The sequence below is a fragment of the Simochromis diagramma genome, unplaced genomic scaffold, assembly GCF_900408965.1.
Source record: "Simochromis diagramma unplaced genomic scaffold, fSimDia1.1 OVJJ01000205.1, whole genome shotgun sequence".
Lineage (NCBI taxonomy): Eukaryota > Metazoa > Chordata > Actinopteri > Cichliformes > Cichlidae > Simochromis > Simochromis diagramma.
The window spans coordinates 642,468-655,749 of NW_024386782.1; the positions used below are offsets into that span (position 1 = coordinate 642,468).

Here is a 13,282-nt window from a genome sequence, read left to right on the forward strand (position 1 = left end):
CATCTGCTCCTTGCTATCTAAAATATAACAGGACACTGGTGTAAATTCTTGAACATCTCAAACTTCTGTTTAACCCTCTGGGGTCAACGGTACAGCTATAAGATGCAGCGACTCAGAGTCTCAACTTGGGGCGAAAGCACGGCCTTTATATACCAGTTTTTGAATTGTGTCGATGGGCCACGTAAAACCAGAGTTATGAAAAAAAATGCACGCAATGTTTTTTTCGAAAAAAAACAGTGGTGTTTACAGCGGGAAGAAACGGTAAAAACGTTGTTCTCTACAGACAGCAAGAGAGCGAGTTTTCACGTGTGAGACATTAGTGACATTTAGTGTGTTTGGAGGCTATAGTTAGTGTGTTGTGTAGTCATTGTTTTGTTTTGTGTGTCAGTTCTACTTGTGAATGTCACATTTGCTCCAAAAAAGCCATCAAAGACAGATTCCAGTGTAAACCCACCAGAGGGATTAATAAAGTTGTATTTTATCTAATCTAATCTAATAACTTTAATCTCAGCCAAACAGATTCACTCACGAACAAATAAAACTCTGAAAAAACATAAGTCACTTAGATAACCTAACATTTTAGGTTATCTAAGTGACTTATACAGTGGGGCAAAAAAGTATTTAGTCAGCCACCGATTGTGCAAGTTCCCCCACTTAAAATGATGACAGAGGTCAGTAATTTGCACCAGAGGTACACTTCAACTGTGAGAGACAGAATGTGAAAAAAAAATCCATGAATTCACATGGTAGGATTTGTAAAGAATTAATTCGTAAATTAGGGTGGAAAATAAGTATTTGGTCACCGCAAACAAGGAAAATCTCTGGCAGACCTGTAACGTCTTCTGTAAGAAGCTTTTCTGTCCCCCACTCGTTACCTGTATGAATGGCACCTGTTTGAACTCATCATCTGTATAAAAGACACCTGTCCACAGCCTCAAACAGTCAGACTCCAAACTCCGCCATGGCCAAGACCAAAGAGCTTTCGAAGGACACCAGGAAAAGTATTGTAGACCTGCACCAGACTGGGAAGAGTGAATCTACAATAGGCAAGCAGCTTGGTGTGAAAAAATCAACTGTGGGAGCAATCATCAGAAAATGGAAGACATACAAGACCACTGATAATCTCCCTCGATCTGGGGCTCCACGCAAGATCTCATCCCGTGGGGTCAAAATGATCATGAGAACGGTGAGCAAAGATCCCAGAACCACACGGGGGGACCTGGTGAATGACCTGCAGAGAGCTGGGACCAAAGTAACAAAGGTCACCATCAGTAACACACTACAACGGCAGGGAATCAAATCCCGCAGTGCCAGACGTGTTCCGCTGCTGAAGCCAGTGCATGTCCAGGCCCGTCTGAAGTTTGCCAGAGAGCACATGGATGATACAGCAGAGGATTGGGAGAATGCATGTGGTCAGATGAAACCAAAGTAGAACTTTTTGGTATAAACTCAACTCGTCGTGTTTGGAGGAAGAAGAATACTGAGTTGCATCCCAAGAACACCATACCTACTGTGAAGCATGGGGGTGGAAACATCATGCTATGGGGCTGTTTTTCTGCCAAGGGGACAGGACGACTGATCCGTGTTAAGGACAGAATGAATGGGGCCATGTATCGTGAGATTTTGAGCCAAAACCTCCTTCCATCAGTGAGAACTTTGAAGATGAAACGAGGCTGGGTCGTCCAACATGACAATGATCCAAAACACACCGCCCGGGCAACAAGGAGTGGCTCCGTAAGAAGCATTTGAAAGTCCTGGAGTGGCCTAGCCAGTCTCCAGACCTCAACCCCATAGAAAATCTGTGGCGGGAGTTGAAAGTCCGTGTTGCTCGGCGACACCCCAAAAACATCACTGCTCTCGAGAAGATCTGCATGGAGGAATGGGCCAAAATACCAGCTACTGTGTGTGCAAACCTGGTAAAGACCTATAGTAAACGTTTGACCTCTGTTATTGCCAACAAAGGTTATGTTACAAAGTATTGAGTTGTATTTTTGTTATTGACCAAATACTTATTTTCCACCCTGATTTACGAATAAATTCTTTACAAATCCTACCATGTGGATTCATGGATTTTTTTTTCACATTCTGTCTCTCACAGTTGAAGTGTACCTCTGGTGCAAATTACTGACCTCTGTCATCATTTTAGGTGGGGGAACTTGCACAATCGGTGGCTGACTAAATACTTTTTTGCCCCACTGTATATTACGTTTAACCTGAGCAGCGAAAGACCGCGGTGATCTGAAAATGATGTGCCGGGAGTTTGCCATTCTCGGCGGCTCTAGTGACCCTCGAGCTCCCAGCTAGCTATCAAGCTGGTGGATAACAGACGTCTCCGAAAACGTCGGCGCATTTTTGCAAATATGTGATATATTAATAAACTGAACAGATATTTGAAGTTTACACAGCTACATTCTTGCCTGAAAATATATTAAAAGTTTATTCCCTTGCAGGGCTCTGTACGTGCCCATTATTCAGAGTTTTGAGTCTCAGACCTTTTCTATGATTTAGCGCTCAGTAGGATAAAATCGCATTAATGTTGCCAGCGTTTCAACGTAATTTAAGGAAGTTATTCCACTTTGATTGTTTTCATTGTTATATGCTTCAAAAATCCAGAGCAGCTACGAAAACTTTAATATGACAGACGTCAGTTATCTTATTAATGGATCTGGAGCCTCACTTGGTATGACACAGGATAGTCTGCATCAAGGATTCTCCTTCATACAATTTAGAAGGAAAAACCTGAAAAGGAAGTAGCTTTCCAGCAATGTGGAAGACTGCTGTCTAAAAAATAATAATAAAGTAATCCTTAATATTCAGGTGGAAAAATAAGAAATAGTCACACATTTCTTTTCAACACTGTACCTTGCTGGCAAAGCCTGAGAGCTCTGTTAAGCCTTGTGTTACTTTTGAAATAAATTCGTGAATATCTTTATAAATAAAATGCTACTTATTATAAAAAAATAATTAATCACAGCCTTCCCAGATTTATTAACTTCTGATATATTTCTAGACTGCTTCTCTCTCATTGATCTCCCTCAGCTATAACCTCAGTAATTGCTGTTTGTTGGACTTGATCCCTACAAACCTGTTCACATAGGTCTTGCCACTAATTATTGCTTTAGTTTGGGGTTTTTTGCTTTGTTTTGTTTTTTGTTTTTTGTTTTGTTGTTGTTTTGTTTTGTTTTTTTGGGGGAGGGGGATTTTGATAAATTGATTATATTCTATTTTTTATTTATCGCAGGCGTTTAAGATGGCTGCAAATAAACTCATAAAAGTCCTTTTCTCAAAGCCTTAGCTACTTATGGATAAGTGTCATCTTCCTTTAAAAAAATACATAAATAACAAGTTGTTGCAGTGTTGGTCAAGTTACTTGAAAAAGTAATCAGTAACTAATTACTGATTACTTCCCAAAAAGTAATCCCGTTACTTTACTGATTACTTCTTTTCAAAAGTAATTAATTACTTAGTTAGCAGAAAATAAATCAAGTCAAAGACTCAGCGGTCCTGTTGCTCTATTTTCACCTGTAAAGCAGGAGTAGGGTAGGCGGAGGTTTGCCCTGGTGCAGGTGTGCCGCAGCAGTCAGTTGAAGAATCCACGAATTTCTCTGTGAATTTCCCATTACGTCGTAGCGCACTCGGTGCTTGCTCAGAAGTTAAGGGTTTTTTCGCTGTAAAAAGAAGTTTCCTTCCCACGCAGTGAACAGCAGACGCTAATGTTTTTGTCACTTTTTATAGAATCAAACTTAAAGTAAGGTCAGTACTTCCACGCTTTAAACGCTGCACGCTCATACTCTCGCCCGCACTCGATATATTATCCATTGTTGATGTGCACACAGCTGTTGTCACGAACATTGCACTCGCTTACGTCACTGTCATGAGACACTATCGCAAAAAAAATCACGGTTTTAGTCACGCAGTAACGCAGCGTGCTTACGGGAAAGTAACAGTAATCTAATTACCTTTTTTGCAATAGTAATCCCTTACTTTACTCATTACTTGAAAAAAGTAATTGGATTACAGTAACGTGTTACTGCCCATCTCTGGTTAAGAGATATGCTTACGAAGCGGATTTCAAACTCTATCAGTCACGCAGTAGAACATGGAGTTAGAGCAGCTGTGAGAGAATTCAACATTAATGAATCAATGGTACGGAAGTAGAGGAAGCAAGAAGAATGAGTTGAGTAAAGTTTTGTTTCACTTAATGCGCCTTATAATCCGGTGCACCTTGTGGTCCGAAAAATACGGTAACTTATCTGTCCTGTAGAACTGTACTCCAAATAAAGAACTTTGTGTTGACAAGATTGTTAGTTAATCATTCACAAATCAATATTGTCTGTATAGACAGCATTTTTTTAAGTGAACATGTAAAACTGCGGTGTTAAGCGATGTAGTTGAAATAATTTGGGTGCACCTAACTTCTGTGCTGGCGCACCTAAGAGAAAAAGTTAGGTGCACCAGTGCAACTGTGGCGAAAAGTTAGTCTAGAGACCTGTACTACAGATATCAAAATATAGCAATAGGTATTGCTGTTGTGATGGCATGCCACACATGGTAAGCTCCACACCTCACCACCCGTTGATTTACTTTAGTTTAATTTACAGTCACTACTTTAATATATTCTACTTATTGTTCAGTATTGTTTCTTTATTAAATGTATTTATTTTTCCATCACACCTTCCAATGTTTATATGGCGTGCACACATATTAACACTGCAAGGTAGTGATGGCCCGCTTGAAGCTGAAGCTCCGGTGCGTGTGTCAAAAAAATCAACACACTGCTTCAGAAGCACTGTGTCGAAGCTTGATTCGTTTGGCCAGAGTCACGTAATCAGTGACGTCCGAAGCTTCATTTAGAACCTAACTGCTTCAGTATCTGATTCAATGGTTTAAAAGGAAGCAAATCATTTGCGGGATTTGTGGAGTGTTTTGATGGTGACACATAGCGAACCACTGATCATTCTACTGAGAGATTTGGAGCCAGCGAGGAATAGAGGAGGTTCTGTTGTGTGGGAGAATTTTGAGTTGATTTTTGTCAATCGGGTGGGTTTTCCAGCTTTGTATTCTGGCCGTTTGCTTTTGTTTTGTGCGTGTTTATTATATCTGAAAACGGGAAAAAGGTAAAATGTCAAAACTCTGCTTCCATAATATAAATATCATTAAATAACTTTAGAAAAACTTCCACTTGATTCTTTACATGTAATGTTGTAAAAATATATATTTTATTGTTTAATTAATCTGAAAATGTTAGTCTGCCAAATGTGCAGCAATTGAATTTCTTTATTCTCTTTAGCTGATAGTTTGTGGGGCCCAGGCAGACTGTATAACTGCATCTCTACCAGTTTCTCTGCACTCCAGCCTCTTCTGTTCCATGTGAAGGGATGTTCCTTAAGGCAGGAGAAATTATCTCCATGAAAAGGAACAGGTTCGGCCATCGCACACTAGAACAAATTCTCTTTTTAAATAAAAATGAAAAAAGGTTACCTTAAATGCATCATGTTTTCATTTGCAAGTTCATAAGCATTTTCCTTTTCCATTTCACAATCAATTCTACCCCCAGGTCAAAAATATGTTTGGGAAAATTTCCCTAATATAATATTATTTATAAATACACCCGTCTAGCGATTAATTGCATACCTGCATGGAGGCAAGACATCACAGCAGAAGCATACTCCATAATGTGTTTTACATTATTATATGTATATATATGTAACGTGGTATTTTTCAATTATTGTATTTACCAATATCAAGAAGTCACAAGCAAAGAAAGACCACACCATGGTGCATATTTAAACAAGGAGAGTTTACTGGTCAAAACTATTTATTAAACAAATAAAACACATTTTCTTAACCACCAAAAAATACACGTTCAAAGCAACACAACGGAGGCCCAATATCAGACAGAATTCCACTCAGTGGAGTGGGCAATCATAATGAAGCGGTTGGTTTTATTTTGTGGATTCAAGCTGCTCTTCATATTTTTGGCCACCAGATGTCACCAGAGAGGACTGTGTTGAAAAGCTTCGAGTAATGAACCGTTTTTCAATACAAGCTTCAATGCTTCAGAAAGCTTCATTTGGCCATCACTACTGCAAGGTCAAAGTTCTGTTTTGTTATATTAATATAGCTTTCTTTGTTTGAGTTACCTGGGGTTTGGATTCTCCTCCTGTCTGGCAAAAGGTGTGGCAAAGGGCTGGGAGAGCTGAAGTACCACTGACAGCCTAATTGGATAGAACCACATGCTTCATTGTCTGGGGGGTGTTTCATGTTTGTTTAATTGTTTTGTATTAGTCGGTTATATGGCAGCTATTTTGTTTTCCCCCGTTTGTGTCATTTGGTTTAGCTAAACCAGTATTTAAGTTCCCCTGTGTGTCATTTCAGCAGGTCTGTTTATCTTATGTTTGTTTGAGGTTTTGTTAATGATTATCTTGAGTTTAGTCTATTGAGTTGACCTCTTTTATTGGTCTGCCTGTTTAAGTTTTGGATTTGTTAAATATCTTTTCATATTTTGGGGTCAATAAAACCCCTTTTTTGAAATAAACACCTGTGTCCTTTATTCTTTACTGCTTGGTCCCTGACAGCAGCACTGGGTTCATATTTATTTTATATATGAAACACTGGATTTATTTTTATTGTTATGAAGATGATACCCATTTATTGTTAATCGGTGAAAGCAGATCATATCCCTAACCCTAACCCTATATGAATGGGGTTACTGTGGTCTCCAGTAACCCAGTATTGCACTCATTAAAAAAAAAACTTAGGACTGCCTTATTTCATCTATGCAATATTGCTAAAATAAGAAACTTCTTGGGTCATTTCAAATAGTCCATTTTGCTTAAGAAGGTTCCTAAATGAGTCAAGTGACCTATCTGAGTATCTGTGTTGTGGACATAATAAGAATTGTTTGCTCTGTTCAGTTCCAAAGGAAAAGAAGCTTCAGTGCTTCCTTTATTAATTTATTACTTTAGCAAAGGATGCACTGTGATCATCCTTTATGAAATAAGAGGAGAAAATGCAGTCCCATAATTGATAATGTCAGACCAGCTGAGCATTCATGAAAACAAATGATTGGACGGTGGCGCAAAGTAGCACAGATTATTCAAACATTAACTATAACTCCATATTCAAATTCCTTCCATAACTTGCTAAATGATATAAAAATTTTAAAAACAATATGTTAAATTAATGCTGCCGTAATAAAAGCTGCTTGTTGTCAAGTTGTTGTCTTGCATCAACAAGATTGATGTAAGATTTCTAAAATAAGATTAAGATATTTATTAACTGATCAAAGTGTGCTTAAGGCTCAGTATAATACAGTTTGTATCATCATAAATGCATTTTTGCTTCAGATTAGCTGAGATAAGTGATGGATCGAGAGAAGATCGAGACAGTGAGGCAAATTACTGTGATGCTAAAGCCACAGGGTGATACTAACTTTGAGACATAATTTAAGGAAAAATAAAATCCAGCCCGTACACGTCAGTAATAACCAGCATTCTGGCATTAGCAGCAAAAATTACTGAATAAAACTCCAGCAGACCCGATAAAGATACAGAAGAGAAAGCGCTCTCTCTGTCTCTCTTAGTGAGGTATTCGGATCAAGATAGAATCGTTATGTTTTTAATAGAGAATTAAACCCTTCTCATACAAACTGCTGAGCGCTGAGACTCTGGTGGAGCTCAAGATTTGTCACGAGGGGAGCAGCATTATTACAAACTAAGCCACCAAATAAACCTTACAGGCTGACCTGTGCAAAGTGTAGAAGAGGACCAAAAAATTTTTAGCGTCAGCTCATGAGTCTGCTGTTTGTTAATGAAGAAATTTATACTGTGCCTGTCTGACTGGTTATGAATTGGTGCTATAAAAATTAAAAGAACATCTTCTGACAGTCATGCCAGCAAACGTACAGCTGGTTCCACTCTAATGTGTAACAATTCTGAATATTTTTTCAAACAGTACAAAGGAAATACCGAAATGTGCAGAAGAGAAAAAAAAGTTATTTCCAACTCGTTGGGTTTTTGCTGTGCAGCAGAAGAAATACATTTGACACAGAGACAAATATAATATACATATAATATGCACAACATACAGCCAGACATACAGATACTGATATGAAACAGAAAAGATTATTTTATTTTTCATTTTTTCATAAAGTTTATATTTGTAGTATTTCCAGTATCTAGTGTAACATGCAGAGTTATGATTCATTTGTGTTTCTACGTCATATTTTAAGTACATACTACATTTGAACGACTGTATTATTTCAAAGCAATGTTAATATTGAGTAGATTATCCTAGTAAGGCAGTATTGATATGTTATTGTTCCCCCCATGCCCCAACAACAAATGTGAACAGATATTCACACTACTAAATCAACATCTCAGTAGAAACTAAATTTACTGTATCATTTTGAATTTTATTAGCATCATGACTAAAATAAAGGCATTACTGAAAACAGCATTTTTGTTATTTGTTATTGTGTAAAGTTCTTTAAAAATAACAACACAGTAGCTGTGAAAAAAGAACAAGTTCTTACCTTGTACTTCTATTATGTAGAACAAAAGTAGCGCAAACAAGACTACACCACAAGTCATGATTCTCTCAAATGAGCAATGAGGAAGCAGCATAACGTTTTGAAACCAGACTTCCTGTCAGCTTTTCTTTCCTTTTTTGGGTTGGTTTAATGTTTATTTGTTTTTAGTTTTTATTAAAAAAGTTTCAGTGAGAAATAAATAGTTTAAAGAGGCTTGTCCGTTATAATTGTTAACAAGATGAGCAATGAAAGGGTTATTTTCAGTGTTGTAAGCAATACAAATGTATATTTGGCACGTGTCAGTGCTTGAAATGACATCAAAGAGAGACAAAGACATCCAACTAGACACCCACCCCCTTTATGACTGAACCAAAGAAAAATGATCATGTTAGCCAAGCTGCGTTTGGTAGATGTATTACAAATCTACAGACATGCAGATAAATTTATGTTAGGGTTTCAGTAGGATGCAGCTGGTGTTAACATAGTATCAGTAAGACTTAAACCTCAATTGCAGTTTCATTTGAAGTCTTCCAGTCTAAACAGATGGTTCCACATGAGCATATAGCTAAGACCTATACACAATCATTTTAATTATGTATATCAGAGGCAAGAAACGCTGTTTAGTAGTATGTGGATTAATAAACTGACTAAAATAAGAGCATATCTGTCACAGCTAATCATATAACTGGAAGACTCACAACAGGCTCAGAGATAAAAATGTTTACAAAAGGCAGGAAAGTACAAAATGAGATGAGAATTCCCTGACAAGCAGCGGAAAGTCCACATGGGGTGAGATTTTTCCAGAAAGAGTGAGTCTTCCAGAGATAGTTTCCAGGGTGGTACAAGTTCAAGTGGGTCAAGTGGTGTACAAGAGGAGGATGAAGAAAACCAAAGATAAGAATAAGTCACTAAGCTGGTCTTTAAAGACACTTTACACTCATAATGTGAAGGAAGTATTACAAAACATGTATTTTTCATCTTATTCAGATCCATTAAGTTCATGGATCACTTCATTTCTAACTATTACTATTCCACATTCTCACATCCCAGCACTCCCCTGTGATGTATCCTACTGTTCCACTTTTTGTGTGATTTGTACACTAAAAAAAATAAGGGGATCCAACAAAGTGATCACAGAAGTGTTCAAGGAATAGTAGGCTACTGCTTTTTGCATAAAGGAGAGTTCCTTTAATGTTTGTGCATATCTGGACACATTAATATTATTAAAGCTACAGAGACATTCAAAAAACTGTTACAGTTTGATTTGTTAAAAAATTAATCATCTGTTTTTTAAAACTAACAATTCAATGATTTTCAGTGTTTGAGTGCTTTTAGTAGACTCAAAATTTAACACACATTCACCTTAACCTTTCAAGATGCAAATTTACATCACATACATAAAGTGCTATGTTCTGAAGCAGCAACAGCAGTCACGCATGACAGAAATCATGAAATACAAACACCATTACCAACATACAGGTCATACTGAACACAAAACGTATCAGCTTTGTCTACTTTTCAGTTGTAGTGCTACATTTAATTGAACTATTACAGTACATGTTTGGGTTTTTACCAGGAAATATAAAATATATTACTCATTTAGAGGAAATCGGGGGTGGGGAGGGGTTGCAGGAGGCAGAAAAACTGCTTTTACTCCTGTTTTACTGCAAAAACTAAGAGTCATATGACCTTTGTACATAAATGTTTACATGTAACAGGGTATGTATTTTAAACACACATTTGCATACATTTTAGGAGTATTATACACGGTTCAGTGCTTCTACTTAAGTGGGCGGGTGTTTCCATCTCACTTCATCATAATAACGTCTCCAAACCCACTCTTTATTCTGCTCTACTTTTGAAAAAAATGAAAATTAAACACCACTGTCTCACACCTTTTTGTAACTTGGTTAGTGCCCACTGAGATTTCCATCTTCTTTACTTGATTTTTGTATCATTTGTATTGTAGTTTTTTGAGTTAAAACTGTATGTAGTGTATGTGAAGTGAATGGACTTGTGCCGTGATCAGATGTAAAGAGCTGTAGTTATGACGTTATTCCTTCATATGAATACAGTCAAGTGAGTGTATCTATATATATCATACCCAGCAAGCATATGGCAATAACATACTCCACATGTTCATACAGTAGTCAGCATTAATCTGTTCTGTTCATCGATATGATGTTTCACTGATTTGTTATTTACACTGAACTTGGCGACGTCTCCTGTTGGTTTTTAAACCTTCTGGTTTAAACTCTTCACACATTGCTGATGCGAACACTCAGAGGAGCGTCCCTGACCCGACCTCGGTCCTCTCCTCGTTGTTCCCTGTAGCTCTGCTCCAGACGAATCTTCTCTGGATCAGTCACCTCAGGTACAGTCCCCCCTCCATTGCTCTGGTACCCGTGCTGGGGGCTGGATGGCTTAAAAATGGGGGCGGTCTTGGTCTTGGCCACTTTGTCGAAGAAGGCAAAGTCTGCTACATATTTCCCTGAGGGAGACAGGGAAACTACAGGGGGAAATTCGTAGCCCCAGAGGATCTCATCTGGCAGGTAGGAGGTGCGAACCTGACAGGTGGCGGAGGTTGGCTCCACGGTGGCGCTCATGATCACCAGCAACTCAAAGTCAGCCAATTCTGGGTCAGTCCAGCCACCACCTGAAGAAGGTACATACAATGGAAAGAAATGTCACATTAAAGTTAAAGACCAAGAATATCCTTAGGGCAAAATGGATAAAAGAAAGTTATAAGAATATTTCACTTAAAGACTCACAGTTAAGGTTTTTAACCACTAGTAGTGCTCTTAATTTGTGTTATTATGAGCATTTTGTGTGTGTATCTTCTTTTAATTGGAGATCGTGTATCGGAATTTCAGGAGCGGGACCACGCCTCTAAAAACGCTCCTTCTGGTTGTCATCTCTATGGGTTCCCCCAGTTCTGCAAGCTGTTCATTCTCGTTTACGTGCCCCACCCTCCCTCCCTCCTTGTTTTCGATTCTTAACTTCTTCACTTCTATTTAGTACATGGAGATCTGCCAGGCCTGGGAGCCATCGGCAGTCCCCTTCGAGGCCTTCCCCAAACTGCAGCTCAATTCATGTCCAAGCATCACCTTTACCTACTAAAACACTGTCAAACCTAAAATGAGGACGTTGGCCCAGCTAGTGAATCTTTATACAGATGAAAACTGGTGTTAAAAACAAGTGTCCATACAGATAAAGAAGTAATGGAGATACAAAATATGTCAAACTAAGTCTTGAAAATGTATATTTTTCATTGAGCCAGCTTTACAGCCATTTAATTACTGGAAGGACATCACCCATGGTCTGGTTGGGAATCAGAGACCATGTTGTTTCATTTCACATTTCTTTTTTTCAGGTGAAGAACTGAGACAGTTTTGTTGCGTTTTCAGTGAAACAAAACTAAGAAAACTGTCTCTGCTGGAAGTACTGTTAAAATTCTCCAAATGATCATCTGTTTTTAAAAAGCTGGGTTTATTTAGGCTCTATTTAATAGGTGATCAATAAATAACTATAATGTGGCTCATGAACTAAAATGAGTGTGAGACCCCTGAAGAATGTGACATATTTACTACATTAACAAATACAGCATCAAGCAACATGTAAAACATTAAGCTAGTGGCTTCATTTTTTAAAGTCTTTTTTTAATCTTCTGACTTCACAACCAAAAAGAGGAAATTTATTTCTGCATGAATTCAATTTTTGTAAACCTAGTCATGACATTTCTCAGAAACTGAAGCTATTTTTAACAGTTCATTACTAGGCTTATTAACTAACTACAATTTGTGGAAAGCAGGCCTATTGTTAAATTCTCCACCTACACCAGAAAGGGAGGAATGAGGGATGATGTTTTTCTCTATAACACAAGTGTTGCTGAAAGAATTTGCCTTTTCCTACCAGCACCTTGGAAGGAGGTAAAATTATGCTAGAAACCTTCAGGGTCAGATGTTTGTATGACAGAGGAATGAGACACAAAGGTCAAAGAAATCATTCTGATGCAGTTTGTGACACCACCCACCGAGTCTACTGCTCTCATCGCTAAACTTACCCTTGGCTGCCCAAGCTCTCAAGGGACTGTTGTCATCGATGACATGGTAGAAGGTAAGGGGCAGGATGAGGAAGGGGCTGTCACTGGAAGTGTCCACTTGAAAGGGGACATTTCTCTGATCCAGACGAACCGTCTCCCCTTCCTTGGTCTGAGACGTCTGGAGCAGTTTTCCAGTCACCTGATAGGAATATTGTGCACATGTTGCTTTAGCTCAACTGGTTCCCAGTTTGACAAATTTCTCATTCACACTAATCTATGACCTCTAAACCTATTTTTATTGTCTAGTCTTTACAAGTATGGAGTGTGTTACGGCTGTTGTCGTGGGCTGGGGTTCTGACATGTAAATGTGACTGTCGCAGGTGTGCCTCCAGGAGTGGTGGATCCTGAAGATGGTGTGCCCGGATTGGATGATGATCTGGAGGCGGGGTATAAGACGACACGGTTGAGGATGGCAATCCATCCATCCTCGGTTTTACCCTCAACCAGCTGGGGTTGCGACATGCCCTGTGTTGTTTTGTGAATCCAGCAGGAAGTAGGGGTGGACCGCCTTTGCAGTTGGGCACAGTTTTCTCATGTTTTGTTAGTCAGCGAAGTAAGTGATTGTTGTTTGGTCATGTTTCTTTGGGGCTAGGCAAGCAGTCGCTCCTCTGAGTTAGTTTCCTTTTGTTTGCTATTTTGGCCTGGGT

The 13,282-nt window shown here is 38.6% G+C and overlaps 1 protein-coding gene across 2 annotated transcripts in view; it reads right to left on the reverse strand.

The window, feature by feature from the left end:
* Positions 1-13,282, reverse strand: part of LOC120723178 (ATP-sensitive inward rectifier potassium channel 10) — a 41,160-nt gene that overhangs the window by 18,456 nt on the left and 9,422 nt on the right. Inside the window, exons 5-6 of one of the 2 annotated variants that reach the window (XM_040014531.1) lie at positions 12,597-12,774; positions 8,537-11,189 (exon numbers count right to left, since the gene is read on the reverse strand). In XM_040014531.1, coding sequence (XP_039870465.1) covers positions 10,792-11,189; positions 12,597-12,774 — 576 coding nt within the window. In that variant the 3' untranslated portion in view covers positions 8,537-10,791. Of the gene's footprint in view, positions 1-8,536; positions 11,190-12,596; positions 12,775-13,282 lie in introns of those variants that run through there. The other variant, XM_040014522.1, reaches the window with a different exon arrangement.